Here is a 27133-nt window from a genome sequence, read left to right as displayed (position 1 = left end):
TTATTTAATTTTTTTATTGGAGTATAATTGCTTTACAGTGTTGTGTTTCTGCTGTACAACAAAGTGAATCAGCTATTCGTATACATCTATCCCCATATCTCCTCCCTCTTGAGCCTGCCTCCCACCCTCCCTATCCCATCCCTCTAGGTGGTCACAAAGCACCGAGCTGAGCTCCCTGTGCTATGCACCTGCTTCCCACCAGCTATCTATTTTACACATGGTAGTGTATATATGTCAATGCTACTCTCTCAATTCGTCCCACCCTCCACTTCCCCTGTGTGTCCACAAGTTCTTTCTCTACGTCTGCGTCTCCTTTCCTTCCCTGCAAATAGGATCATCTGTACCATTTTTCTAGAGTCCATATATATGCGTTACTTTCGATATTTGTTTTTCTCTTTCTGACTTACTTCACTCTGTATGACAGACTTTAGGTTCATCCACATCACTACAAATGACCCAATTTTGTTCCTTTTTATGGATGAGTAATATTCCATTGCATATATGTACCACATCTTCTTTATCCATTCGTCTGTCGATGGGCACTTAGGTTGCTTCCATGTCCTGGCTATTGTAAATAGTGCTGCAGTGAACATTGTGGTGCATGTATCTTTTTGAATTATGCTTTTCTCAGGGTATATGCCCTGTAGTAGGATTGCTGGGTCCTATGGTAGCACCTTGAGTTTTGATTTGTGTGCTTTAATAATTTTTAAAACTGAATTTCAAACATTTAAAGATCATTTGCATTTTTGCAGGTTTCTATAGTAGTTGATGGTGGAAAGAAGATGGTGGAATTTATGTTCCAAGCTGTGGAGGGAGATGTGTTGAACTACGTTTTTAAAAATCGAGAACTCCGTCCTTTGTTTGATCGTCAGTGGCATAAACTTGGCTTTAGTATACAATCCCAGGCCATTTCGGTCTATACGGACTGTAACTTAGTTGCAAGCCGGCATATTGATGGAAAGGGCACTGTGGACTTCCACGGAAGGACTGTTATTGCAACCCGAGCTTCAGATGGCAGGCCTGTGGACGTGAGTTGTTAACTAGTAACATTTATAAATTAAAATAAAATATCTTATTAAAACCTTTTTCCTTTAATAACTGTATAATATATTCCCTTCTCAACACTGTTTAAATTAATTTGCTATCAGATGTGTGAAGCATAGCTATGTATTTCCAACTATATATATATATATATATAGTGTGTGTGTGTGTGTGTGTGTGTGTGTGTGTGTGTGTGTGAGTGATACGCGGGCCTCTCACTGTTGTGGCCTCTCCCGTTGCGGAGCACAGGCTCTGTACACGCAGGCTCAGCGGCCATGGCTCACGGGCCCAGCCACTCCGTGACATGTGGGATCTTCCTGGACCGGGGCGCGAACCCGTGTCCCCTGAATCGGCAGGCGGACTCTCAACCACTGAGCCACCAGGGAAGCCCTCCAACTATATTTTTACATATATTATTTTCTATCTATTTTCACCCATTTTTCTCTAGCCTGTGAATTTAAAAGAACTAGGTTATGCCTTAAAAAATAAGGTTATTAAAATTAAATGTTAGTAAAAATTGAAAATATTATACAAAAGTAAGCTTGGTCTAAGTTCCTATGTCTTGAATAGAAAGGACTGGAAAAAGATGAAATTTAAGTTAAATGGTTCTGGTGTTTTCATTCAAGAACAATAGGCTATTTATTCATCCTCAGAATCACAAATGTTTGTACTGCAGACTATTTTTCATTAGCTTATAATGTTTCTTTAGAGTTCTGTTGGACTGAAACACAACAGTAGGTCATTGGATGAGAACAATTGTCTAGTAAAACCCTTTCAGATGAAAAGTTTCTTTAAAAATTATATTTGATGCTCACATGGTACAGACTTATTATTAATTTCCCAAAGGCCTATAATCTTTAAAAAGGGGGATATATCTAAATTTGATGACTTCACATTTTCTTATGAGTGGAATGACGGGAAAATCCATAAAAATAATCTGAATGCAGGACACCAATAGGAATTGTTAACGCAAAGCCCTTAACAGTTCAATTTTGTTTTAAAAGTACGGTTCTGTGCACATACATGTTTGGCCAGCATATTATTTCTAAAGGCCCCTGTGGAAGGCATCAGAGACAGATGACAGATGGATAGATAGATAGATATTATATATGTGTGTGTGTGTGTATATGTATATATATATATATATATTTCCAATAAAATATTATTTTTAAACTGTCTTCTCTTAGACACAATGAACAAATCAGTGAGAGTGTCATAACGAGGGTTCAGTGATGATTATCAAGATACCCCAGAGCAGGAGAAGCCAGTTCTGGACATAAGACATCATGGCATCAGGGAGAGTGAGCTTGCTTGGGGATCAGACAGATGTGATTGTAAATCCCAGCTCATCCACTTAATTCTTATGATCTGCTAATTTATCTTGCTCACTCTTAAATTATCTGAGTCTCGGTATCCTAAATTATAAAATAATATTGGTAGACTCGTTAGTTATAATTGCATGGCGTATGTGCCATAGTGCATAGTATGTGGTCACTTTTCTGTGTATTCATTTATTCATTTAGGGCCAGACATGCCGTTCAACCTGGCATAAAAGAGCGGAAAACAACAACAAAATCTGCTCCTCTCTCAAAGATCTTAAAGGCTCAGTCTGTGTCAGAAAGATGGATCAAGTATGTCAGTAAATGGTGGCTGCCAATAATAATCACAGTATTAATTGTAGTGACAACAGTCCTAGACAGACCTTTCAGAAAGGTCTCTCCAGAGTCAAGGGAGGAAGCGGAGTCCAGCAGCTAAACCTCAGACGTGTGACTTCCATGGGTGGAGTGTAGGTAGGTGGGAAGTGATCTTCGGGGGATTCTAGTAACAGGAGTAGGGGTGGCGGTAGCCCTTGCTGGAGCTCTGGTGTTGACTGGAATCTGATCTCCTGCAGGACTAGCGAGGGCAAAGTGGGGAATGGCAAGAACCAAAGAACATGAGGATTAAGATAAATTCATAACCTTTGAGGGAGAGATGACAATGAGAGAGGAGCAAGTTATTCCAAGAGTGGGGTCCTGACTCCAAGCTCCCGTCTCAAGGTTGAGTGTTGTGTCCTGTGTCTAATTAACTTTTTACTCAAGGGAACAACCCGAGGCTGAAGAATATCACTGTGAGTCCTGATGAAAAGCACAATGGGAAAATTATAGTCTTACAACACTTTCATAGTTTAATGTGGAATCTTAGTTCACTTAAGAAATAATATTAAAGCCATGTCACGATGATGGAGCTTTTAGAGGAGTCACTGTTTAAGTTAAACAAACATAAAATACGTATTTTATTTTTTAAAGATTCTTGGTTCTACTAAAACTCTAAGTAAACTAATATTTTTATTATCTCCATACAAGCTCTGTGATTTATAAGATCTGTTGTAACATGAAAATGTTTTGTTTATTCAGAATGTAAGTTATCAAAAAAAACTTCTAATGATTAGGTTTTATTTTACATATACTACCCGTGTGCTTTCTTGCAGAGAAATAGGTAACAAAACTGATAAAAGAATTTTTTTTTAACAAAAAAATTCTGTGTGACAGGGTCAGTGCATTCTCATTCTAAAGCACTATGTCAGTGAAGGATTCTAAAGCAACTAATGAATTAAAAAAACATAATTAAACTAGGCTGATTGTAGTTTCAGTGTCATGGGTACTTTATTAGGTTCTAATCCATGAAAAATTGATCATCTATCTTCAGTTAAGTAAAATAATTCATATGAAGGCCCTAGCACAGTGCATGATACATAATAGAATTTCAGTATTTATTGACTATTTAGATAACAGTGTTGATGATAAATTAGTTTTAGTTAAGGAGAATATTAATTAATTGGAGTCTCTACATTCTTCATTCTACATAATGGGTATGTTACTGCCTGGTGTTTCATTAGACTATGTAAGACAGTGTATTTAAACTTTATAAATAAAAGTTTACTTCAATAACCTTGCAAAAAGTTATAGAAGAGAAATCATTAAGTTTCATTTCATCTCAGAATTTTGCATTGGCTGCAAATCTTAGGCTGTTCATGAATCCAAAAGATGTCTGGAATTCTTAATGCTTTCTGTGAGCTGAATTGATTTTGTTCATCTCAGTATAGAGTAATAGTTACAGCTTTTCCCCTCCTTTCTTGCTTTGTTGGTGTTGGGTTAGAGATTCAGAGCTAACCTCAGATATCTGCTTTCTATTATCATAGGATTATTATATTATTATAGTTGGGTCTTACTATAGAAAGTACTTACTGACCTCAAAGAAATACATAATCTAGCTCTGTTACCCTAGGAGACAGAGAAAGATGGGGAAAGAGGAGAGAGAGAAAGAGAGAGAAAGGCGGGGAGAAGGGGAAGGAAAGAGGTTGTTCCTGACCTATGTTATATGTCAAATCATCATAAGATTATTAATTAAATTATTAAATTTACAACCACAAACTAGTTTGAAGCAGCCTCTCTGTGCATCTGTCATATTGAAATTTTGTCAATAGTCTGTACCATTTACTTTCTCTGATGTGGTTGTTTGATCTTGCACTTGAAGACATGATTGTACTTTCCTGAAACTACTTTTAATTTCATGTCCGAATGCCAACAAGTGTGGATTTGCTGAGCAAATAGAAGAATCAATTATTTTTGTAAAAATACTGTGAGTCATGCTCAAGTGTATGCCATGTAACATAAAATCCTTAGGTATTAGACAGTATCCATGAAAAGTAGATAAAAACTAAATACCTTTTTTTCCTTCTTATCGTAGTGCATTACCTCTCTTTAATTAAATACTTCTTTTTGATGGTTTGAAACAAGGAGCAAAGATCTGCAATTGCTCTATTACTTGATTTCCTTTACATACAGATTTATCTCAACAGCCGAATGCATTTCTGTTTCTCAAAGGGTCCATAAAATCATGAATCCTAAATTAAACAAAAACCAAAATATCTGCCAGTGATCTATTTGTATAAATATTAGCTTCTTTTTTTTCTTTCCAGTTAAATTACCATCATTCTCAAATGCCTAAATGTGATTTTCAAAAAGAAAAATACTAATGATATATCTTATTACTAATTTTTTAATAGGTTGAAATTCACCAACTTCAAATCTACTGTAACTCGAACTTCATAGCTCAAGAAACGTGTTGTGAGATATCAGACCCTAAGGTAAGCTCAGTTTTTGGGGTGTGAAGACTGTAGATAGGCCAGTTGCCTGGGCTGTAGAGTCGTGTAGGGCAGCTCTGAATGTCTTCTCTTGAAGCCAGGCGAGGAAACAGTTCCAAGCAAGAGACCCCTCATGGGGCTGTCCCATCGTCTCTTGTCACAATTTTAATCCCAGTGCTTCATCTTGAACTTCAGGAAAGATATGGCCTCACTTTGGACTCCACATGAGTAAAAGAGAACTTATGCCTTTCTCACTAAACCACGCTCTGACGGTAGCATCAGCATTTTCCAGTTACAGGGGTTTTACGTCTGTGATTGTACGTTATTCTCACTCACTTCCCTCTCCTAGCCGTCACCCTTCCTGGCCAGTTTTCCTTTGTGAGAGATTTTTCACCGGCATCTTCCCCTCTCCTCTTAGCGCCATGGTCCACCTTTACCTCGTGCTTGGATCGTCGCATTACTGTGTCATCCTCCTTCCCTGTCCCCACATAGCCAGAATAAGTCTCTGCATCACTGCTTTGTAGGTTCATTTACCTTCTTCCACTAAACATCTGCTATTCAGAAACACTGATCTTCTAGATATTGTGCTAAGCAACAAGGCTGGCTGACGTGAATAAGGCACATTCCCGGTCCTCTGCTCATGTCACCCTCAAAGCCTTTGGTTACTCCCTGTTTGCAACAAATTAGAAATTCAGTTTCTTAGTCTCTCACTCTTAATATTCTCAACCTAACTCTACAACTATTACTTTCTTGTACCAACCTTCCATTAAAAAAACCCCACTAAATTCAGTACTTTCTGCATCTCTTATTGCAATGGTCATGTGTGTGTCTTATATTATTAGATATAGTTGTATTTGCTTTTAATTTATTCAACTACCTTTGAAACTCATTGAGGGGAATTACACTTTTGTACCCTTCTTTTATGGTTAGTGCTTTGTTTGTAAAAGGTGTCAAAACATTGTTTCTTGACTTGTTGACTGGTGTTTGAAAGGGATTAATTCTGAAAAGTCTTACAGAAAGAACATATGAAAAGTAAAAGGTGAAAATGTCATTCTTTGGGTCAGATTTCCCAGAAGTTCTAAACTTACCATTGAAAATTGTAAGAATATTTATCCATAGTTTAGTAGTTCAAAAGTATTTTTAACTTCTATCACTCACTTTGGGTAGTAGAATAATAATGTGATCAACTGACTCAAAGCATAGCTAAGTCTGTAAAAATTATATGTTTTGCTAATGTAACTTGGTTTTATAAACCATATCTCCAACCCAGTTTATGGCTCTCATTGCAAGGAAAGCCAGCCAAATATCTTTCTATGAATATCTGAAAAGGTAATTTAGAATGCCAATCTACAGACTTGAAATACCTAGACTTCCTAGAGGCACACATTTAAATCTTGAAGATGTGAATTCTCCAGAAGTTTTTCTTTAATTAATTATGCTTCTTTTATGTGAGGGCTTTTAAAATACGAATTTTCCCTGATTGAAAAGTAACAACATGATGTTTTGAGGTACCTAAATATTATACTCTTGACCAATAGTCACTCCAACTTGAATTATGAGAAAACTGTTTAGGAAATAGGTGATGGATTCGATGGAGTGGCTCGATAATTAAAAGCAGTGACATGACCCCACACATCATGAAAAAAAATTTTAAATCGTGCTTGAAAAAGATTTGGTTTTAAAGAGTAGAAAAATAAGGTAGGAAATCATCTCCAACCTTTGAAAAAAATAACAAAAGACTGCTTATTTTCCTGCTGATAAGTATTTGGGGGCGGACATCACCATTCTGTTAATCGTTAACAGGAAATGGATATGTGCTATATTTACATTTAATGGAAATATATATTTTGGAAGGTAAATAGTTATATAAAAGATACTTAAGTGCATCTGTTGTAATTTTGGCATCAACTATATTTTTTGAAAAATATTTGAACTCAGCAAATTTTAATGTACTCGCTTAAAAATCTAATTTTGTCCCGTAATTTCAAATCAGACATCCTTTCTGTTAATAATATTTTATGGCATATTTCAAAAGTGAAATTTATTCAGGATAATCTATAAATATACTTCTTTGCTGCTATTAATTAGGGTTTCTCTTTCTAAAGCAGTCAGATTTCATGACTACAGACCTAGACAGAGAGAATGAAGAATAAAGAGGAAGAGAGGAGAAAAGCAGCAACATTTGTTGAAAATAAAGGAGAAAGATGATTAAGATTTTGAGGGTTTATTAACTAAATATGTGTCATGTCAAAACCAGAGGTTTTATGAAGCAGGGGATCCTTACTTGTACATCTTATGTTTTCTGTAGGCACTTTTTGGAAAGTGTGGGCAGTTTTATAGTGAAGCCTGAGACATGCTTTTAAAGTCTTAAAGTAGTGAATCAGTTATCCAGAGCAAAACTGTGAGCTCGGAATAGGTCTTGATTATCTAACTGAACCCATGGGGCACGGGGCAGGAACTGGCTGGAAAATCATATCAAATCATAGGACATAAATGGATCATTTTGGTGATAATCTTGTGTGTTTCATTCTAATGTAATTTTTAGACTTGTGGACTTGGAAACTTATGATGATAACTAAACAGCTAATCATTAAATCTGCAGAGAGTAAAGGTGATAGAACTAGTGGTAAAGACAGGAAACTAGTCCCAGTTTTTCTGGGAGCTATTTTTCTTACTGTGTTTACTGTGCTCACAAGCATTAGAATGCTACACACTTTTTCAAAATATTATTTTGTTTGAAAAGTTATGTATGTTTACTATATAAAATTTGGAAAATACAGCCAATTTCATAGAAGAAAATAAATATCAACCATGATCTCATCACAATAAATAACCACAGACAGTATTTTAATTTTGTATCCTGACAATATTTTTCCAGGCATATATAATTTGTAGTATATAAAGTAATGTGTGAACACTTCCCCCTAAAATGCAAATTCAGAGATATGAAATTGCAAATTCATGAAACTGCAAATTCAGAGTTACAAACCGTGGTAAGGACTCTGGTAAATGATATTGAGAGGAAAGGATGCATTTATCTTCTTCAGATGGCCATCTGGATTTATTTTTTGACAGAAAGAAAGTTCATTGCTTTGTAACCAAATTTCACTTCATGTGGCCATCCCCACATGTTCTGAACACACTGGATAAGTTATAAAAGTCATCACTTGTCTGTTACAGTGGAGACTTTTGAATAAAGAACAATGGACTGGAATAAGATATACATACTTTGATTAAATACATACTACCTTAGAGCATAAAAAGAGTTTATTTTCTACTTTTACATGCCTTTATAATCATCTTCTTGAACTAAACGATGTTCTAAAAGTTCAAATTACATTCTTTTATTTTAAAATTTGTTCCCGAAACACATATACCAATGTTATTTGTATAAAGTATTTTATTGTAACAATTGTAATTCTTGTTAACGTTTGATATTACTGTACTTGTCATAAAGTCACCTATAATAGCTTTCGAATTTCTCACCAAAACCAACAATTTAATGCATTTCTAGCGTGTTGTCAGTGTAATAAAAACGTAGGAGTCTAGTGAAAAGGCAGTCATTATGAACTTTCACAGGTTGGTGTCAACCTTTGGTTATTAAAAGGAAGCTCTTGCAAGAAACTCCAGTCATGTCTAGTTTGGTGAGAGTCAGTGCTGGGAATGTCACCGCATTTGGAATTGACCCCATATCCTAAAGCCTCTTTCTGGATTTTAGTGCCCAGAGCAGCATAGCTTTGGAAGTACTGCAGCATCATTGGTACCCGCTCATGCCAGTAGAATGTCTGCATTTCTGCCAGCAAAGCAGGAACTGACAGACCAGTGCCAGTGCATTCCAAACAAGGTATGCTCCCTTTCCCCTATGCCCACGGAAAAGCCACGCCACACAGTGAGCCAGGCCCTGCGGGTGTGGCCCTGGTCTTTCCCTTTAGTGTGCCTGGGTCTCTCAGTTGCTGGGTGGGTTAAGAGAAGGGGGTTGGAGATAGGATCTCCTGGATTTCGATCTGGAGAGTTCTGAGGCCATCTGACCTTCTTTCCTGGGTAGGAAGTAGAAGAAAATAAAGGGAGGAGCCACCTGTACAGCAGCTAAGTACAAGGGCATAACACATGCCAGGAATAGGCTTCAATTCTGCAAATTCACAGATGAAGGAAACGCAGTGCCTGCCCTTCAACGCATACCCAAAGATACTCTACGTAGTGTGGGGACCGTGTCTGTCCAGTATCCCAAATATCCACCCAGCTCTCCTTTCTGCAGTGAGTTGTACAGGAAGTGCAGAGGAGCTCTGTTATTGCCCAAAGAATTTGTTTTGCTTGCCCCTTCCTGGTCAGGAAGCCTGGGCCCGTTGGGCTACACAAACGTCTTTTGTGGATGTTAATGGCACTCAGAGGCCTGAGTGATCTCTGGATGGCTTTCCTCTACACCAGTACAAAGGGAAGGGAAACTTGCCCCAGCTTCTAGAGCAGAAGGTCCCCGGCACCATGACTGGATGCACGCTTAGGCTTAGGGCATCCTGCTCCACTTCCCTTCCTGGCTGGAGTAGTGGGGAGGAGGGTGAGGTGGGAGTTTAGAGGAAGCTTACATTTCCTCAAGTGAATAGCTCTGCACAGGAAGCTCTGTGCTAAAGGCTAGTACGAGGTGCAGGGTGCGTGGAGGAGAGCGCATGTTCCAGCCCATGGAAGGTCTCGGGGAGAAGATGATGCTGGCGGGCGTTTGGAATAGGGGGTATGAGCCTTATGATGAGGGGAGAAGGGCCTCCCAGTGGAGGGACCTGCATCAGCTGCCAGGAAGGCAAAGCTTTGTCTTACTATTGTCAACTTCTTATTTATAAACTATGTGGTTTTAGTTCAACATGACAGAATATTTGATAACACAAAATTCATTTCTGCTCAGGGAGAAGCAGGATTACTGGGAGTTCCAGGCTCACCTGGACAGAAGGGGGACAAAGGAGAGCAGGTAAGACACCAGCCAACGCTGTCGGGACAAAAGAGGATTCGTCCAAAAGTGACTTCACAATTGTGTCCACCTCATTTTTCTGTGTCCCATACAAATGCACATTTCTGTGAAAGGCTATCGAGGGCTGTATTTAAGTGCTGATCACTGAAATAAGGAAGACTATATTGGCATGTAAGTCTGCTTTTGTATTCCAACTGGAAGGCTGGCCTAAAATGTACCTGTAAACCACAAGCAAAACTGTGAAGCAAGAAAGTGTCTTTTAGTTGGGCTCTAGCCTTCCTTAGCATTTTCTTCCCCAGATATGTGACGAACTCCTGTTTCTCTGTCTGCTGATAGGTCTCCACTGAAGATTCTTCCCCACCCTTTATTCATACAGCTCACCTTTGTTGAGCACCTGCTCTGCATAAGGCCTAGTGCTGGGTGTTAGAGCGGATAGAAGGAATAGGCTATGTTCCAGGAGTTTACATCTGGAAGGAGATAGAAGACCTTACAAGGCCACACCAGTTAGGTGCTGTAGGAGGGTTGCAGGGGCCCTGAGGTAGCAGTCTTGGGGAGACTGGGGAGAGAGTTTGCTGGAGAAGATGGTGGGTGACCTGGACCTGTGCAGATCTGAGTCTAGCCAGGATCCATGCTTTTCCTTTCTCCCTGTCCTTCTCAAAACAGAGCTGTCTATTCCTCACTCTTTGAGTCATGTCTTTTTATTAACCATTTTTTAAATTGAAGTATAGTTAATTTACAATGTTTTGTTAGCTTCAGGAGTACAGCAGAGTTATTCAGCGATATATACATATAACTGACTCTCTATATATAAGTATATTCTTTTTCAGATTCTTTTCAATTATAGATTATTACAAGACATTGAGTATAGTTCCCTGTGCTATACAGTAGGTCCTTGTTTGTTATCTGTTTTACATGTAGTAGTGTGTATATGTTAATCCCAAACTCCTAATTTGTCTCCCCCTCCATCTCCCTCTGGTAACCATAAGTTTGTTTTCTATGAGTCACGTCTTTTGTTAGCTAACTAGGTAGATTAATTCCTGCTAAGATTAGGAGTTGATTATGTTCTTACTATCTTTCCAAGGTAGAACAGATTTAAATTCTTTTCATGCCTTAACTTGGAAGTCCATGGTTCTAAATTATTTATATAATCTACATGGACTCCTTATTTTAAAAGGTAAGAGACTGAAGTTTGTGAAATGACTGATCCCTCAAAGTTGCACAGCAAGCTTCAGCCAAGCCATCCTTGGTCTTTTGACTCCCAAAGGAGGGTCCACCATCGTACCTTCCATGGGAACTTCTGGCACCTAAGCAAGTGCTTGAGAAGAAATATTTGGGTTTGGGATGGGCATTTATTTTTGCCCTTGAGATCACACTTGTTTATTTTTGTTACTTTTGCTTTTGGAGACATATTCAAAAAAATTATCACCAAGATGTATGTTGAGGGGCTTACTGCCTATGTTTTCTTCTAGGAGTTCTATGGTTTCAGATCTTACGTTCAAGTCTTTAATCCATTTTGGGTTAATTTTTTTGTATGGTATAAGATATTGGTCAAGTTTCATTCTTCTTTGCATGTGGCTCTGCAGTTTTCTCAGCACTCACTGTTTATTTATTTTAAAAATTTTATTTATTTTTTATTGAAGTATAGTTGATTTACAGTGTTGTGTCAGTTTCAGGTGTACAGCAAAGTGATTCAGTTATCTATATATATTCTTTTTCAGATTCTTTTCCCTTATAGATTATTACAAAATATTGAGTATAGTTGCACATGCTATACAGTAGGTCCTTGTTGGTTGTCTGTTTTATATATAGTAGGGTGTATATATTAATCCCAAACTCTTAATTTATCACTCCCTCCTTTCCTCTTTGGTAACATAAGTTTGTTTTTTATGTCTGTGGGTCTATTTCTGTTTTGCATATAAGTTCATTTGTATCATTCTTTTTTAGATTCCATGTATAAGCAATATCATATGATATTTGTCATTCTCTGTAGGGCTTCATTTAGTATGATAATCTCTAGGTCCATCCGTGTTGCTTCAAATGGCATTATTTCATTCTTTTTTATGGGTATTATTCCATTCTATATATGTACCACATCTTCTTTATCCATTCATCTGTCGATGGACATTTAGGTTGCTTCCATGTCTTGGCTATTGTAAATAGCCAACACTACTTATTGAAGAGGCTATCCTTTCCCCACTATATATTTGTGACTCCTTTGTCATAAATTAATTGACCATATATGTGTGGGTTTATTTTTGGATTCTCTGTTCTTTTCCACTAATATATGTGTCTGTTTTTATGCCAATACCACACTGTTCTAATTACTATAACTTTATAATATAGTTTGGAAAGAAGATCCATCTATATGCTACCTATAAAATACACTTTATATGTAAGGACACACACAAACTGAAAGCGAAGGGATTGGAAAAGATATTCCAATCTTTTGCAAATGGAAATCAAAAGGAAGCTGAGTAGCTATACTTATATCAGACAAAATAGACTTTAAACAAGGAATGTAATAAGAGCCAAAGGTGGGTTTTATAATGATAAAGGGGTCAATCCAACAAGAGAATGTAACATTTGTAAGTATTTATGCACTTAACCCAGAAGTGCCTAAATATATAAAGCAAATATTAACATTCCTAAAGGGAGAAGTAGTCAGTAATACAATAATAGTAGGAAACTTTAATACCCCACTACATCAATGGATACATCATCCAGACAGAAAATCAATAAGGAAACACTAGCCTTAAATAACAGATGAATCAGAGGAACTTAAGAGATATATATAGAACATTCCCTCTGAAAGCAATAGAATATATTCTTCTCAAATATATATGGAACATTTTCTAGAACAGATCGTACTTTAGGCCATGAAACAAGTCTTAATGAATTTAAAAGGATTGAAATTGTATCAAGCATATTTTTCTGACCACAGTGGTATGAAACTAGAAATTAATTACACGAAGGAAACTGGAACATTCACAAATGTAGAGATTAAACAACATGCTACTGGGCAACCAGTGGGTGAAAAAAGAAGTCAAAAAAGAAATTAAAAATTACCTTGAGACAAAAGAAAATGGAAATATAACATACCAAAATTTGTGGGATGCAACAAAAGCAGTTCTAAGAGAGGAGTTTATAGAGATAAGTGCCCATCTCAAGAAACAATCAGAGGCTTGAATAAACAACCTAACTTTACACCTTAATGAACTAGCAAAAGAAGAACAAATGAAGTCCAAAGTTAGTAGAAGGAAGGAAATAAAATTTAGAGCAGGGCTTCCCTGGTGGCGCAGTGTTTGAGAGTCCGCCTGCTGATGCAGGGGACGCAGGTTCGTGACCCGGTCCGGGAAGATCCCACATGCCATGGAGAGGCTGGGCCCATGAGCCATGGCTGCTGAGCCTGCGCGTCCAGAGCCTGTGCTCCACAACGGGAGAGGCCACAACAGTGAGAGGCCCGCGTACTGCCAAAAAAAAAAAAAAAAAATTAGAGCATAAATAAATGAAATAGAGACTAAAAATACAATGGAGAAGATCAATGTAACTAAGAGCTGCTTTTCTGAAGAGAGAAACATATTGACAAGCCTATAGCTAGCTAGACTCACCAAGAAAAAAAGAGAGGACTCAAATAAACAATAAACAATGAAAGAGGGCATGGTACAACTGATACCACAGAAATAGAAAGATCATAATTATTAGAAAATTTATTGTATGCCAAATCTATAAACTATACAAAAGGTATCTTAGAGTTATAATGTATTACATAATTTCCCATTTATGATACATTTAAAAAATAATAACATTTGTTTTAACTTCCAGACTACACAAAATTCATAATGGCAAGAGATTTTAGTGGCAAGGCAATGACAGCTGGGATAAAATAAATTGATAATCTACAAAAGAAGGCAAATAATCACTATACTTCCTTTATTGTTTCAGTACATGCACCAGCATTTAATTAAACCAGCATAATCCTTGATGTGCAAATATGACTTCAGATGACCATGGCCATGAATGTGATCAGCTTTTTATAATAAACATGGATGTATTTTTCCTTTTGAGGAGTTGATGAGTACATTTCTGTTCTTATTGTACTACGTGATCCTGCAACTTTAATGGGCAGTAAATAAAGATGGCTTTCCACCTGTGTTTGAGTCTTGTATATAAGTTTCATTATTAGAGCAGGTGCACAAAATAGTGCCTGCATAGTTTGAAGATCAAAAGTCATTTTTGCTCTAAGGCATATTGAATAGTTGATTTTGTGAAATGATCAGAAGTGCAGTGTTACTAAGGCAACCAGATGTTGTTCTCAAGGTTTTTCTTTTGGTGTGTAAGACCAAGAGAGTATATTTAGGGGCTGTAGGACAGTATATTAGAAGGAGTACCACTTTGGAGCCTGAATGACTTGGGATTGAATCCTGTCCACCTCTTACTTGCTTTGAAAATGATGCTTAATAACACTGAGTCAACAGCTTATTGTGAAGAAGGAATACTTAGTACCAGGAACTGGTACATAGTAGATACTTAGCAAATGTATGTTTCCCCTACTTTTTTTATCCACAGTCATGTGCTGAAGGAGAGGTAGAGGGTAATCCTTTTAGATTGAGTTGAGTTTCATACGTGGTTTGATTAAAACCAACACACCTTCATTTTGTGAAATAATTCCTTAGAATTTTCAATTGATTACATGTTTTAGGTTATAAAAACCTTGAGTTGTTATATGCCACTCATAGTAAATATTAATAATTTAATGACAGTCATTTCTTCAAAAGATCACTCAGTGCTTTAAGTATTTCATTCAAATCTGTGTCTTTTGTTCCCAATCTTATTTGACATGACTTTTTTTAGATATGGTGTGCTAGTTTTTGAAATTTAATTTTTCTCATTCTCATTTTTCTCATTTTACTTTTGGCCCAATGAGATAAGATGAGAAAAGTTTTGAGAATACAGTTCCCAAATCTCTTTCCAAGTTATGTATTACTCATTCCAATATTTCTGAAGGTCTTGTGTTTTTTTTTTTTTTTTTTTGCGTTACGTGGGCCTCTCACTGTTATGGTCTCTCCCATTGCGGAGCACAGGCTCCAGACGTGCAGGCTCAGGGGCCATGGCTCACGGGCCCAGCTGCTCCGCAGCATGTGGGATCTTCCCAGACCCGGGCACGAACCCGCGTCCCCTGCACTGGCAGGCGGACTCCCAACCACTGCGCCACCAGGGAAGCCCAGGTCTTACGTTTTGAGAATCCTTACTGTCATCTGTGGCAGCTTTATAAAGAGCAAATTTTACTTTATTTATGCCTGTACACTATGAGTTAGACAGCTGTTCTGAATAATCCTGTAAGTAAATCTTGTCCCACCTGGATCAACACCCACCCATGGCTTCCTATTCCCCTCAAGATAACACTGAAGCTCTAACCACAGGCCGCAAGCCTTCCCATAATGTGTAGAGCTCTCCCTACCCCGCTACCCCTCCCTATAGTGGCTCCTACACTCTCCCCTTGTTCATGTCTGTTCCAAGGTCTTTGCACCAGGCTACATGTACCTGGAATGTTCTAGATATTCACATTTCTCTTTCCTTCACATCATTTAGGCTCTCTCTCATAAATCACTTTAAAATAGAAAGGCCTGGGGGCTTCCCTGATTGGTGCAGTGGTTAAGAATCTGCCTGCCAATGCAGGGGACACGGGTTCGAGCCCTGGTCTGGGAAGATCCCACATGCCGCGGAGCGGCTAGGCCTGTGAGCCACAACTACTGAGCCTGCGCGTCTGGAGCCTGTGCTCTGCAGCGGGAGAGGCCGGGACAGTGAGAGGCCCACGCACCGCGATGAAGAGTGGCCCCCACTCGCCACAACTGGAGAAAGCCCTCACGCACAAACGAAGACCCAACACAGCCAAAAACATTAAATAAATTAATTAATTAAAAAAAATAGAAAGGCCTCTTCTGACATCTCTGTGTAAAAAGCATCCCTTCGTTCCACCTCTGTCATCTTTTTTTTCTTAGCACTTTTATCGTCACTTGACATGTTATCATTATACCTCCATTTATTCCCCCGCTAGAATATGAGTTCCTTGAGCACCATACATAGAACAGCACATAATAGGAGCTAAAACTACGTTGAATGAATGAATATTCTACCACAAGGAAAGTCTAAGTCATCAACTCAGCTGTTTCTAGAACCTGTGAATTCTCTGCCCCAGTTGCCCAGTGGACCTTGCCAAGCAGGGCGAAGAGTCAGTTTGCAGAGAAGGAGCTAGATAAGCTAAATCGTCAAGAACTGTTATATTATTCACTAATGTTCTACTACACTTTTTCCTTTACAAACAAAAGCATTTAAAAAAATTTACATAGTGACCTGACTAGTTTTAGCTTGATGTTACCCACTAGTTAATGATGAATCAGAAATATTTGGAGAAAAGTCACAAGTTTTGGGATGACTTAGTGTTTATTTGCCTATTTTCTCATCCACACTGTGATGCTTCATTAGTCTGATTTACTGCTTTTTTCTTCATAGAGCTTATGATCCCCTCTCATGGAGAGAGTTTGAGATTCAACCACTGCTTATAAACACATAGCTGTGATGAATATTCTGTATCAGGCCACCCAATCAGACCATCCTAACCATGCCCTCTGTCCAAGGCTAAACTCTGGATGACATTATTTGAAATAATAATTAATACTTTTCTTTCATTTAGACTCAATGATTGTAATTTTCTGAATCTTTTAATTCCCTTTTCTTAGCAGATGTGGTTAGCAGCCTAATTACTTAGCAACTACATTACTTTCTCAGTTCTTTAATATCCTTGCTAATACCTTCACCCACTTCAGAGTTGAAATTCCCTCAGTTTTATAACATAGCAGCTCAATTTCAATGTTCCTGAACCTAAGGAGGAGTATGATCTGAGGTCTATTTGGGGAATAATTTTCCAGTTTAGTTTTGTATTATTACCTTCTGTATCTAGTTAATTTCCAGAAAAGTGTAGGCTTTATGAAATGATTGCTTTGTAGGTATACTTTTAGAGAAATACAAAATAATTTAAGATGAAATGTTAACTTACTTGACTCTATAGTCAAAAACTTTGGTATTGTTTTTTTTCTACTACCCCTACTCTCCAATCTCACTGTATGGAAGTTTCCATTTTGAGTGGTCTAGTGTGTTAACCCAGAGATTACTAGTGAATTTCCCTTTATTTTGTTTCCAGTGTGACATTACTCATGTGCCCGTTCTGAAGACACACCACACCAATAAAAAATAATTGAATAAAAATATGTTCATAATATTTTAAAAGAAGGAATATTTTCCCTTAGTAATAACCTCAAAGAAGCAAGATTTAATATTTATGGTTTTGAATTTTTGTCTGTCAATATGAGAATTAAAGAATATTTCTTCATCCTTTCTAATCCAATATTGAGCATATTGGATTAATTGACAGGTTTGTTTTTGTAATTTTACTCCATCTGATACAATCTCATCTAATCTATAGGAACTTGAAGTTGACATTTATTTGTATGCCTTAAATCTGAAATTAACGGGTAATATCAGGGTAATCATGGTGTTATATACTCATAGAATTCTAATGTGTTTATTAATCTCTACCAAGCATTAGTAATCGAGAAATTCATTCAGAAAGTTTACATTATTGTCCACTGTCTCAAGGATAAATTTATTAGACTGAATTTGTGAAAGAGCCATAAAGGCAGATAAAGGTAGCCCATCAGCTTCACTGAGCAGGTTTTTCCAGTTAACGTGGATGAGCAAGGAAATTGACAAAAGGATTGACCCAGCTTCGGAGTGTTTTCCTGGAGGATGTAATGGAAGGTCAGGCACACTAAATACAAAAATATGGGTACCTTGGAGTCTGAAATTTCATGACTTATTTGAATTGAAAGTACCAGGTACTAGTTGAAGTAACAGCAATAGAATCATTCCTTAACCTTTGATAAATATAAAAGAAATGAGAAAGCTGTACTGCATATGTCTGTGTGGAGAATGTCTAGTTTGAGTTTTGATTAGCACTCTGATATTTATTATTAACTTTCTGATAATTTATTAATTGTCAAAAGTATAGTTTAATGACTTGTGAATAACAGGAAAAAAAAACTTAACGGCACACACTTTGGTGCGAGCAAAAGCAACTCATCTGTGACAACCTTAGCAATTAATACACCTTTGAAAAAACTCCTAATGAGCATTTCTATATTTCAGGGTGCAGTTGGTCTTAAAGGTGAATTGGGTGCTCCTGGAATTCCTGGGGAAAAGGTATGTGGATCAGACCCTTGATTAAGCTTTGTAGCTATTTTACCAGGTTGTATCAGAGAGGAAGGGAAAATACACGGAACAAGTCTGGTATTTCGGGGGGCGGGGGGCAGTCAGCGAACTGTGACCCTGCAGGAGGGCTGCCAAAAATTCCTGCTGTATGATTTAGTAAATCAGGTTTTACTGGAGCACAGCCATGCTCATGGGTCTTCATAATGGCTAAGGCTGCTTTTGTGCTACACAGCAGTGTCTAGTAATTGTGGCAGAGATTCTAAGACATTTACTGTCTGGTCCTTTGCAGAAAACACTTGCTTCAGAACATTAGTCATTATTCTAAGAGACCCAAAGTTTCTTAATTTCACTATTTTATGGTTGGTATAGTATCTTTTTTGTGGGGGAGGGTTACTTATTGATATGTTTTATCTTTTCTCTCTTTCTTTTTAAATTGAAGTCTAGGTGATTTACAAGGTTGTGTTAGTTTCAGGTGTACAGCAAAGTGATTCAGCTATACATATATGTGTGTGTATATATATATATATATATATATACACACACATATATATATATAAATCTATTCTTTCTCAGATTCTTTTCCCTTGTAGTTTATTACAAGATATTGAATATAGTTCCCTGTGTTACACAGTAGGCCCTTGTTGTTTACCTATTTTATTTATAGTAGTGTGTATCTGTTAATCCCAAGCTCCTAATTTATCACTCCCCCATTTTCCCCTTTGGTAACCGTAAGTCTGGTTTCTATGTCTGTGACTCTGTTTCTGTTTTTGTAGATAAGTTCATTTGTATCATTTTTTAAGATTCCACAAATAAGCGACCACATGATATAGGATCTTTTAATATGTATTTCACTGCAGACATAAATAAACATTTAAAAATAAAGTATCGCATGAAATATGATAAATAAAAATACAAGAAATATATTTCAATCCATCAATAAAATGATTTTCACATTGTCTTCTCTAATACTGGAAAGATGATTCTAAATAATGAATCCACTCACAAGAGGTTAGCATACTTATTCAGGAAACTTAAAAAAATTGTTATATTTGTAAATTAGACTGCAATTATCTTGTCTTATTTTTCACTTAGATTGTTGAATTATTAGAGTTTTACATATTGATGCTAAGAAAATTCTCTTCTTCACTAAAATAAATTTAACATAAATTTTCGTAGCTGTTCTAGCTGCACTAACTATCAAGTGAGTCCATTTAGCCTCACTATCTAGAGGGTCATGACCCCTGTGGTTATGAAGCTATCATTGTCACGAGGGGAACTGAAGCTGAAGTGGTAGGAGGTTCAGAACTTATTTTCTGAGCCCTTCTTAAACGTGTCTCTGATATCTGACTGCTTCACTGATGTTGCTCTGTTTCTTTTAGAAATTATTCAGCCTGATATGCAAATTCTTTGCTCCTGTAAATGGTAGACTCAGTAAAATCCAACAAACTTTGTAAACAATGATACCTTGCTGCAAGCTAATGATTATTTGGGCTGCTGTCCTCTTGCTTAATCTTTCTGATGACATTAAACGAAGACACTTCAATAAGTAAAAGTTCCTTCAGACACTTGTTTAAAGGTCTGAATCCTTCAAAATGCCATTTCCCCAAGAGAATACTATTTAATCACCTAACTCTTGAAGAGATTGCCCCGTCCAAATTTACTTTATATACCCATTTCACCAATCTCTTCCTAAAATATATTGTTCAGATTATTTAGATTTCAGATCATTGGGATTTTAAAAATTACTTGAATATGGGAACTCTTTCTTTTTTTTCTTTGCCAAGTACAGAATCATTGGAGAACTTGGACTGTGAAATAGATTATTAGACTTCTTTTTTTTTTCGTATATCTTAGAGCTGAGTTATGCTACTTTTTTTAAAAATCAAATCATACATATGATTATAGAAACAGTAAAATGCCAGGCAAAATAGAAAAGACAAATTGAGAAAAGATAATTACAACGTACATACAAGAGAGGGGGATTACTTATACCACCATATGAACAAATCTTTTTTTTGTTTTTTATACAGGAGGTTCTTATTAGTCATCCATTTAATACACATCAGTGTATACATGTCAATCCCAATTGCCCAATTCATCACACCACCACCACCCACTGCCGCTTTCCCCCTTTGGTGTCCATACATTTGTTCTCTACATCTGTATCTCAATTTCTGCCCTGAAAAGTGGTTCATCTGTACCATTTTTCTAGGTTCCACATATATGCATTAATATACGATATTTGTTTCTCTCTTTCTGACTTACTTCACTCTGTATGACAGTCTCTAGATCCATCCACGTCTCTACAAATGACCCAATTTCGTTCCTTTTTATGGCTGAGTAATATTCCATTTAAAAAATAATTTTATTATACATGTACCACGTCTTCTTTATCCATTCATCTGTCGATGGGCATTTAGGTTGCTTCCATGACCTGGCTATTGTAAATACTGCTGCAATGAACACTGTGGTACATGACTCTTTTTGAATTATGGTTTTCTCTGGGTATATGCCCAGTAGTGGGATTGCTGGATCATATGGTAATTCTATTTTTAGTATTTTAAGGAACCTCCATACTGTTCTCCATAGTGGCTGTATCAATTTACATTCCCACCAGCAGTGTAAGAGGGTTCCCTTTGCTCCACACCCTCTCCAGCATTTGTTGATGTAGATTTTCTTATGATGCCCATTCTAACTGGTGTGAGGTGATACCTCATTGTAGTTTTGATTTGCATTTCTCTAATAATTAGTGATGTTGAGCAGCTTCTCATGTGCCTCTTGGCCATCTGTATGTCTTCTTTGGAGAAATGTCTATTTAGGTCTTCTGCCCATTTTTGGATTGGGTTGTTTGTTTTTTTAATATTGAACTGCATGAGCTGTTTATATATTTTGGAGATTAATCCTTTGTCTGTTGGTTCGTTTGCAAATATTTTCTCTGAGGGTTGTCTTTTCTTCTGAGGGTTGTCTTTTCATCTTGTTTATGGTTTCCTTTGCTTTGCAAAAGCTTTGAAGTTTCATTAGGTCCCATTTGTTTATTTTTGTTTTTATTTCCATTTCTCTAGGAGGTGGATCAAAAAAGAGCTTGCTGTGATTTATGTCAAAGAGTGTTCTTCCTATGTTTTCCTCTAAGAGTTTTATAGTGTCCGGTCTTATATTTAGGTCTCTAATCCATTTTGAGTTTACTTTTGTGTATGGTGTTAGGGAGTGTTCTAATTTCATTCTTTTACATGTACCTGTCCAGTTTTCACAGCACCACTTATTGAAGAGACTGTCTTTCTCCATTGTATATCCTCGCCTCCTTTGTCATAGATTAGTTGACCATAGGTGCGTGGGTTTATCCCTGGGCTTTCTATCTTGTTCCATTGATCTATATTTCTGTTTTTGTCCCAGTACCATATTGTCTTGATTACTTGTAAAATAGTTTGAAGTCAGGAAGTCTGATTCCTCCAGCTCCGTTTTTTTCCCTCAAGACTGCTTTGGCTATTCGGGGTCTTTTTGTCTCCATACAAATTTTAAGATTTTTTGTTCTAGTTCCGTAAAAAATGCTATTGGTAATTTGATAGGGATTGCATTGGATCTGTAGATTGCTTTGGGTAGTAGAATCATTTTCACAATATTGATTCTTCCAATACAGGAACATGGTATATCTCTCCATCTGTTGGTATCTTCTTTAATTTCTTTCAGCAGTGTCTTATAGTTTTCTGCATACAGGTCTTTTGTCTCCCCGGGTAGGTTTATTCGTAGGTATGTTATTCTTTTCGTTGCACTGGTAAACGGGACTGTTTACTTAATTTCTGTTTCAGATATTTCATCATTAGTGTATAGGAATGCAAGAGATTTCTGTGCATTAATTTTGTATCCTGCTACTTTACCAAATTCATTGATGAGCTCTAGTAGTTTTCTGGTGGCATCTTTAGGATTCTCTATGTATAGTATCGTGTCATCTGCAAACAGTGACAGTTTTACTTCTTTTCCAATTTGTAGTCTTTTTATTTCTTTTTCTTCTCTGATTGCCGTGGCTAGGACTCACAAAACTATGTTGAATAATAGTGGTGAGAGTGGACATCCTTGTCTTGTACCTGATCTTAGAGGAAATGCTTTCAGTTTTTCACCATTAAAAATTATGTTTGCTGTGGGTTTGTCGTATATGGCCTTTATTATGTTGAGGTAGGTTCCCTCTATGCCCACTTTCTGGAGAGTTTTTATCATAAATGGGTGTTGAATTTTGTCAAAAGCTTTTTCTACATCTATTGAGATGATCATATGGTTTTTACTCTTCAATTTGTTAATATGGTGTATCACATTGATTGATTTGTGTATACTGAAGAATCCTTGCATCCCTGGGATAAATCCCACTTGATCATGGTGTATGATCCTTTTAATGTGCTCTTGGATTCTGTTTGCTTGTATTTTGTTGAGGATTTTTGTATCTATATTCATGAGTGGTATTGGTCTGTAATTTTCTTTTTTAGTTGTATCTTTGTTTGGTTTTGGTATCAGGGTGATGGTGGCCTCACAGAATGAATTTGGGAGTGTTCCTTCCTCTGCAATTTTTTGGAAGAGTTTGAGAAGGATGGGTGTTACTCTTCTCTAAATGTTTGATAGAATTCACCTGTGAAGCCGTCAGGTCCTGGACTTTTGTGTGTTGGAAGATTTTTAATCACAGTTTCAATTTCATTACTTGTGATTGGTCTGTTCATATTTTCTATTTCTTCCTGGTTCAGTCTTGGAAAGTTATACCTTTCTAAGAACTTGTCCATTTCTTCCAGGTTGCCTATTTTTTTTGGCATAGAGTTGCTTGTAGTAGTCTCTTAGGATGCTTTTTATTTCTGTGGGGTCTTTGTAACTTCTTTTTCATTTCTAATTCTATTGATTTGAGTCCTCTCCCTCTTTTTCTTGATGAGTCTGGCTAATGGTTTATCAATTTTGTTTCTCTTCTCGAAGAGTCAGCTTTTAGTTTTATCGATCTTTGCTATTGTTTTGTTTGTTTCATTTATTTCTGCTCGGATCTATATAATTTCTTTCCTTCTGCTAACTTTGAGTTTTGTTTGTTCTTCTTTCTCTGGTTCCTTTAGGTGTAAGGTTAGATTGTTTATTTGAGATTTTTCTTATTTCTTGAGGTAGGCTTGTATAGCTATAAACTTCCCTCTTAGAAGTGCTTTTGCTGCATCCCATAGGTTTTGGATCATCGTGTTTTCATTGTCATTTGTCTCTTATGTGTTTTCTGATTTCCTTTTTGATTTCTTCAGTGATCTCTTGGTTATTTAGTAATATACTGTTTAGCCTCCATGTGTTTGTGTTTTTTACGTTTTTTTCCCTGTAATTGATTTCTGACCTCATAGTGTTGTGGTCAGAAAAGATGCTTGATATGATTTCAATTTTTTAAAATTTACTGTGGCTTGATTTATGACCCAAGATGTGATCTATCCTGGAGAATGTTCTGTACGCACTTGAGAAGAAAGTGTAATCTACTGTTTTTGGATGGAATGTCCTATAAATATCAATTAAATCTATCTGGCCTTTTGTGTCATTTAAAGCTTTTGTTTACTTATTTATTTTCATTTTGGATGATCTGTCCAGTGGTGCAAGTGAGGTGTTAAAGTCCCCCACTATTATTGTGTTATTGTCAATTTCCTCTTTTATAGCTATTAGCAGTTGCCTTATGTATTGAGGTGCTCTGATGTTGTGTGCATATATAATTGTTATATCTTCTTCTTGGATTGATCCCTTGATCATTATATAGTGTCCTTCCTTGTCTCCTGTAACATTCTTTATTTTAAAGTCTATTTTATCTGATATGAGTATTGCTACTCCAGCTTTCTTTTGATTTCCATTTGCATGGAATATCTTTTTCCATCCCCTCACTTTCAGTCTGGATGTGTCCTTAGGTCTGAAGTGGGTCTCTTGTAGACAGCATATATATGGGTCTTATTGTTGTATCCATTCAGCGAGCCTGTGTCTTTTGGTTGGAGCATTTAATACATTCACATTTAGGTAATTATTGATATGTATGTTCCTATGACCATTTTCTTAATTGTTTTGGGTTTGTTTTTGTAGGTCCTTTTCTTCCCTTGTGTTTCCCACTTAGCGAAGTTCCTTTAGCATTTGTTGTAGAGCTGGTTTGGTGGTGCTGCATTCTCTTAGCTTTTGCTTGTCTGTAAAGCTTTTGATTTCTCCATCGAATCTGAATGAGATCCTTGCTGGGTAGAGTAATCTTGGTTGTAGTTTCTTCCCTTTCATCACTTTAAGTATATCATGCCACTCCCTTCTGGCTTGTAGAGTTTCTGCTGTGAAATCAGCTGTTACCCTTATGGGAGTTCCCTTGTATGTTATTTGTCATTTTTCCCTTGCTGCTTTCAATAACTTTTGTTTGCCTTTAATTTTTGCCAGTTTGATTACTATGTGTCTCAGCGTGTTTCTCCTTGGGTTTATCCTGTATGGGACTCGCTGTGCTTCCTGGACTTGGGTGGCTATTTCCTTTCCCACGTTAGGGAAGTTTTCTACTATAATCTCTTCAAATACTTTCTTGGGTCCTTTCTCTCTCTCTTCTCCTTCTGGAACCCCTATAATGTGAATGTTGTTGCGTTTAATGTTGTCCCAGAGGTGTCTTAGACTGTCTTCAGTTCTTTTCCTTTTCTCTCTCTTCTGTTCTGCAGCAGTGAATTCCACCATTCTGTTTTCCAGATCACTTATCTATTCTTCTGCCTTAGTTTTTCTCCTATTGATTCCTTCTAGTGTAGTTTTCCTTTCAGTTATTGTATTGTTCATCTCTGTTTGTTTGTTCTTTAATTCTTCTAGGTCTTTGTTAAACATTTCTTGCATCTTCTCGCTCTTTGCCTCCATTCGTTTTTCAAGGTCCTGGATCATCTTCACTATCATTATTCTGAATTCTTTTTCTGGAAGGTTGCCTATCTCCACTTCAGTTAGTTGTTTTTTGGGGGTTTTATCTTGTTCCTTCATCTGGTACATAGCCCTCTGCCTTTTCATCTTGTCTGTCTTTCTGTGAATGTCGTTTTTGTTCCACAGGCTGCAGGACTGTAGTTCTTCTTGCTTCTGCTGTCTGCCCTCTGGTCTAGACTTCTTTATTGTGGGGTGTAAAATAAGATTTAATTGGGTTTACACAATGAATAAAGGGAAAGTGGATAAAATTCTCCTGTTATATTTTAAAACAGAATTTACTAAGATTGGTATAAAATACTGTTAATTGGGGCTTCCCTGGTGGGGAAGTGGTTAAGAATGCACCTGCTAATGCAGGAGACATGGGTTCGAGCCCTGGTCCGGGAAGTTGCTCCCACGTGCCGCGGAGCAACTAAGCCCGTGTTCCACAACTACTGAGCCTGCGTGCCACAACTACTGAAGCCCGGGCACCTAGAGCCCCTGCGCTGCAATAAGAGAAGCCACCGTAATGAGAAGGTGAAGCACCACAATGAAGAGTAGCCCCCGCTCGCTGCAACTAGAGAAAGCCCGTGTGCAGCAACGAAGACCCAACGCAGCCAAAAAATAATTAAATACATAAAATGAGTCTAAAAATAAATACTGTTAATTGAATTTGGTGCAATGAGGTGACATCTCTTGGATCCTATTTGTGGAAACCAGGCCTAAGGTGCTACTGACTGGCTGTGGAGGAGGCTCTTAGCTCTGAAAAGGAGTTCTCAGCAGGTGGGACTCAGTACAGGAGCTAGAGAGTAATCAAGAGGCTCAACTGCTGCAGACGTTGATGAAATCAATCTTCATCAAGGACCGTGAGAGTAAGAAAGCAGCAGGCTGGGAAGTTAAACATGCAAGCCAAGGAATTCTCCAGAAAAAAATAGAGCAAGGGCATTTTGGGCTGAGTGAAGGAGCTGGAGCAAGATGTGGTGTTCCAGGCAAACACAACTCAGAATTAAAGATGCTGCTGCTTTTCCTAGAAGCCCAGATCTGTAGAAGGAATTTCATGAGATGATTCATCCAACACTCCACTTAAAGTAAAACTGCAGTAGATATAAGGGAATATACTAGCTAGCAGTGAATCACTTGGATGTAGTAATTCTGGGAATGGAAAGCCTCAGCCCTTTGGGCCCATTTGGTCAAACTGGTGACAAGAGTGAGTCTCACAAGATCTGTGTGAAGACAGTGTCTCCAGGGAACTTAAAAGCTGAAGTGTTCATCGACAGATCAGTGGATAAAGAAGATGTGGCACATATATTCAATGGACTATTACTCAGCCATAAAAAGAAATGAAATTGAGTTATTTATAGTGAGGTGGATGGACCTAGAGTCTGCCATACAGAGTGAAGTAAGTCAGAAAGAGAAAAACGAATACTACATGCTAACACATATAGATGGAATGTAAAAAAAAAAAGGTTCTGATGAAACTAGGGGCAGTACAGGAATAAAGACACAGATGTAGAGAATGGACTTGAGGACATGGAGAGGGAGAAGGGTAAACTGGGACAAAGTGAGAGTGTCATGGACATATATACACTACCAAATGTAAAATAGATAGCTAGTGGGAAGCAGCTGCATAGCACAGGGAGATCAGCTTGGTGCTTTGTGACCACCTAGAGGGGTGGGATAGGGAGGGTGGGAGGGAGACGCAAGAGGGAGGGGATATGGGGATATATGTATACGTATAGCCGATTCACTTTGTTATACAGCAGAAACTAACACACCATTGTAAAGCAATTATACTCCAATAAAGATGTTAAAAAAAAAAAAGCTAACGTGGTGAAGGAGAGGCCGTATCCATGGTACTCTAAAACCAATGCACA

At 37.3% G+C, this 27133-nt stretch overlaps 1 protein-coding gene across 1 annotated transcript in view; it reads left to right on the top strand.

The window, feature by feature from the left end:
- COL19A1 (collagen type XIX alpha 1 chain) overlaps window positions 1-27133 on the top strand; it is a gene marked incomplete at its 3' end in the record, with an annotated part of 351347 nt that overhangs the window by 46476 nt on the left and 277738 nt on the right. Inside the window, exons 5-9 of the mRNA XM_082855784.1 lie at window positions 753-1028; window positions 5087-5167; window positions 8883-9008; window positions 10056-10118; window positions 18321-18374. Coding sequence (XP_082711910.1) covers window positions 753-1028; window positions 5087-5167; window positions 8883-9008; window positions 10056-10118; window positions 18321-18374 — 600 coding nt within the window. The remainder of the gene's footprint in view (window positions 1-752; window positions 1029-5086; window positions 5168-8882; window positions 9009-10055; window positions 10119-18320; window positions 18375-27133) is intronic.

Source organism: Leucopleurus acutus (genome assembly GCF_964270905.1).
Source record: "Leucopleurus acutus genome assembly, chromosome: 15".
Lineage (NCBI taxonomy): Eukaryota > Metazoa > Chordata > Mammalia > Artiodactyla > Delphinidae > Leucopleurus > Leucopleurus acutus.
This window is presented reverse-complemented; position numbering and strand designations above follow the sequence as displayed.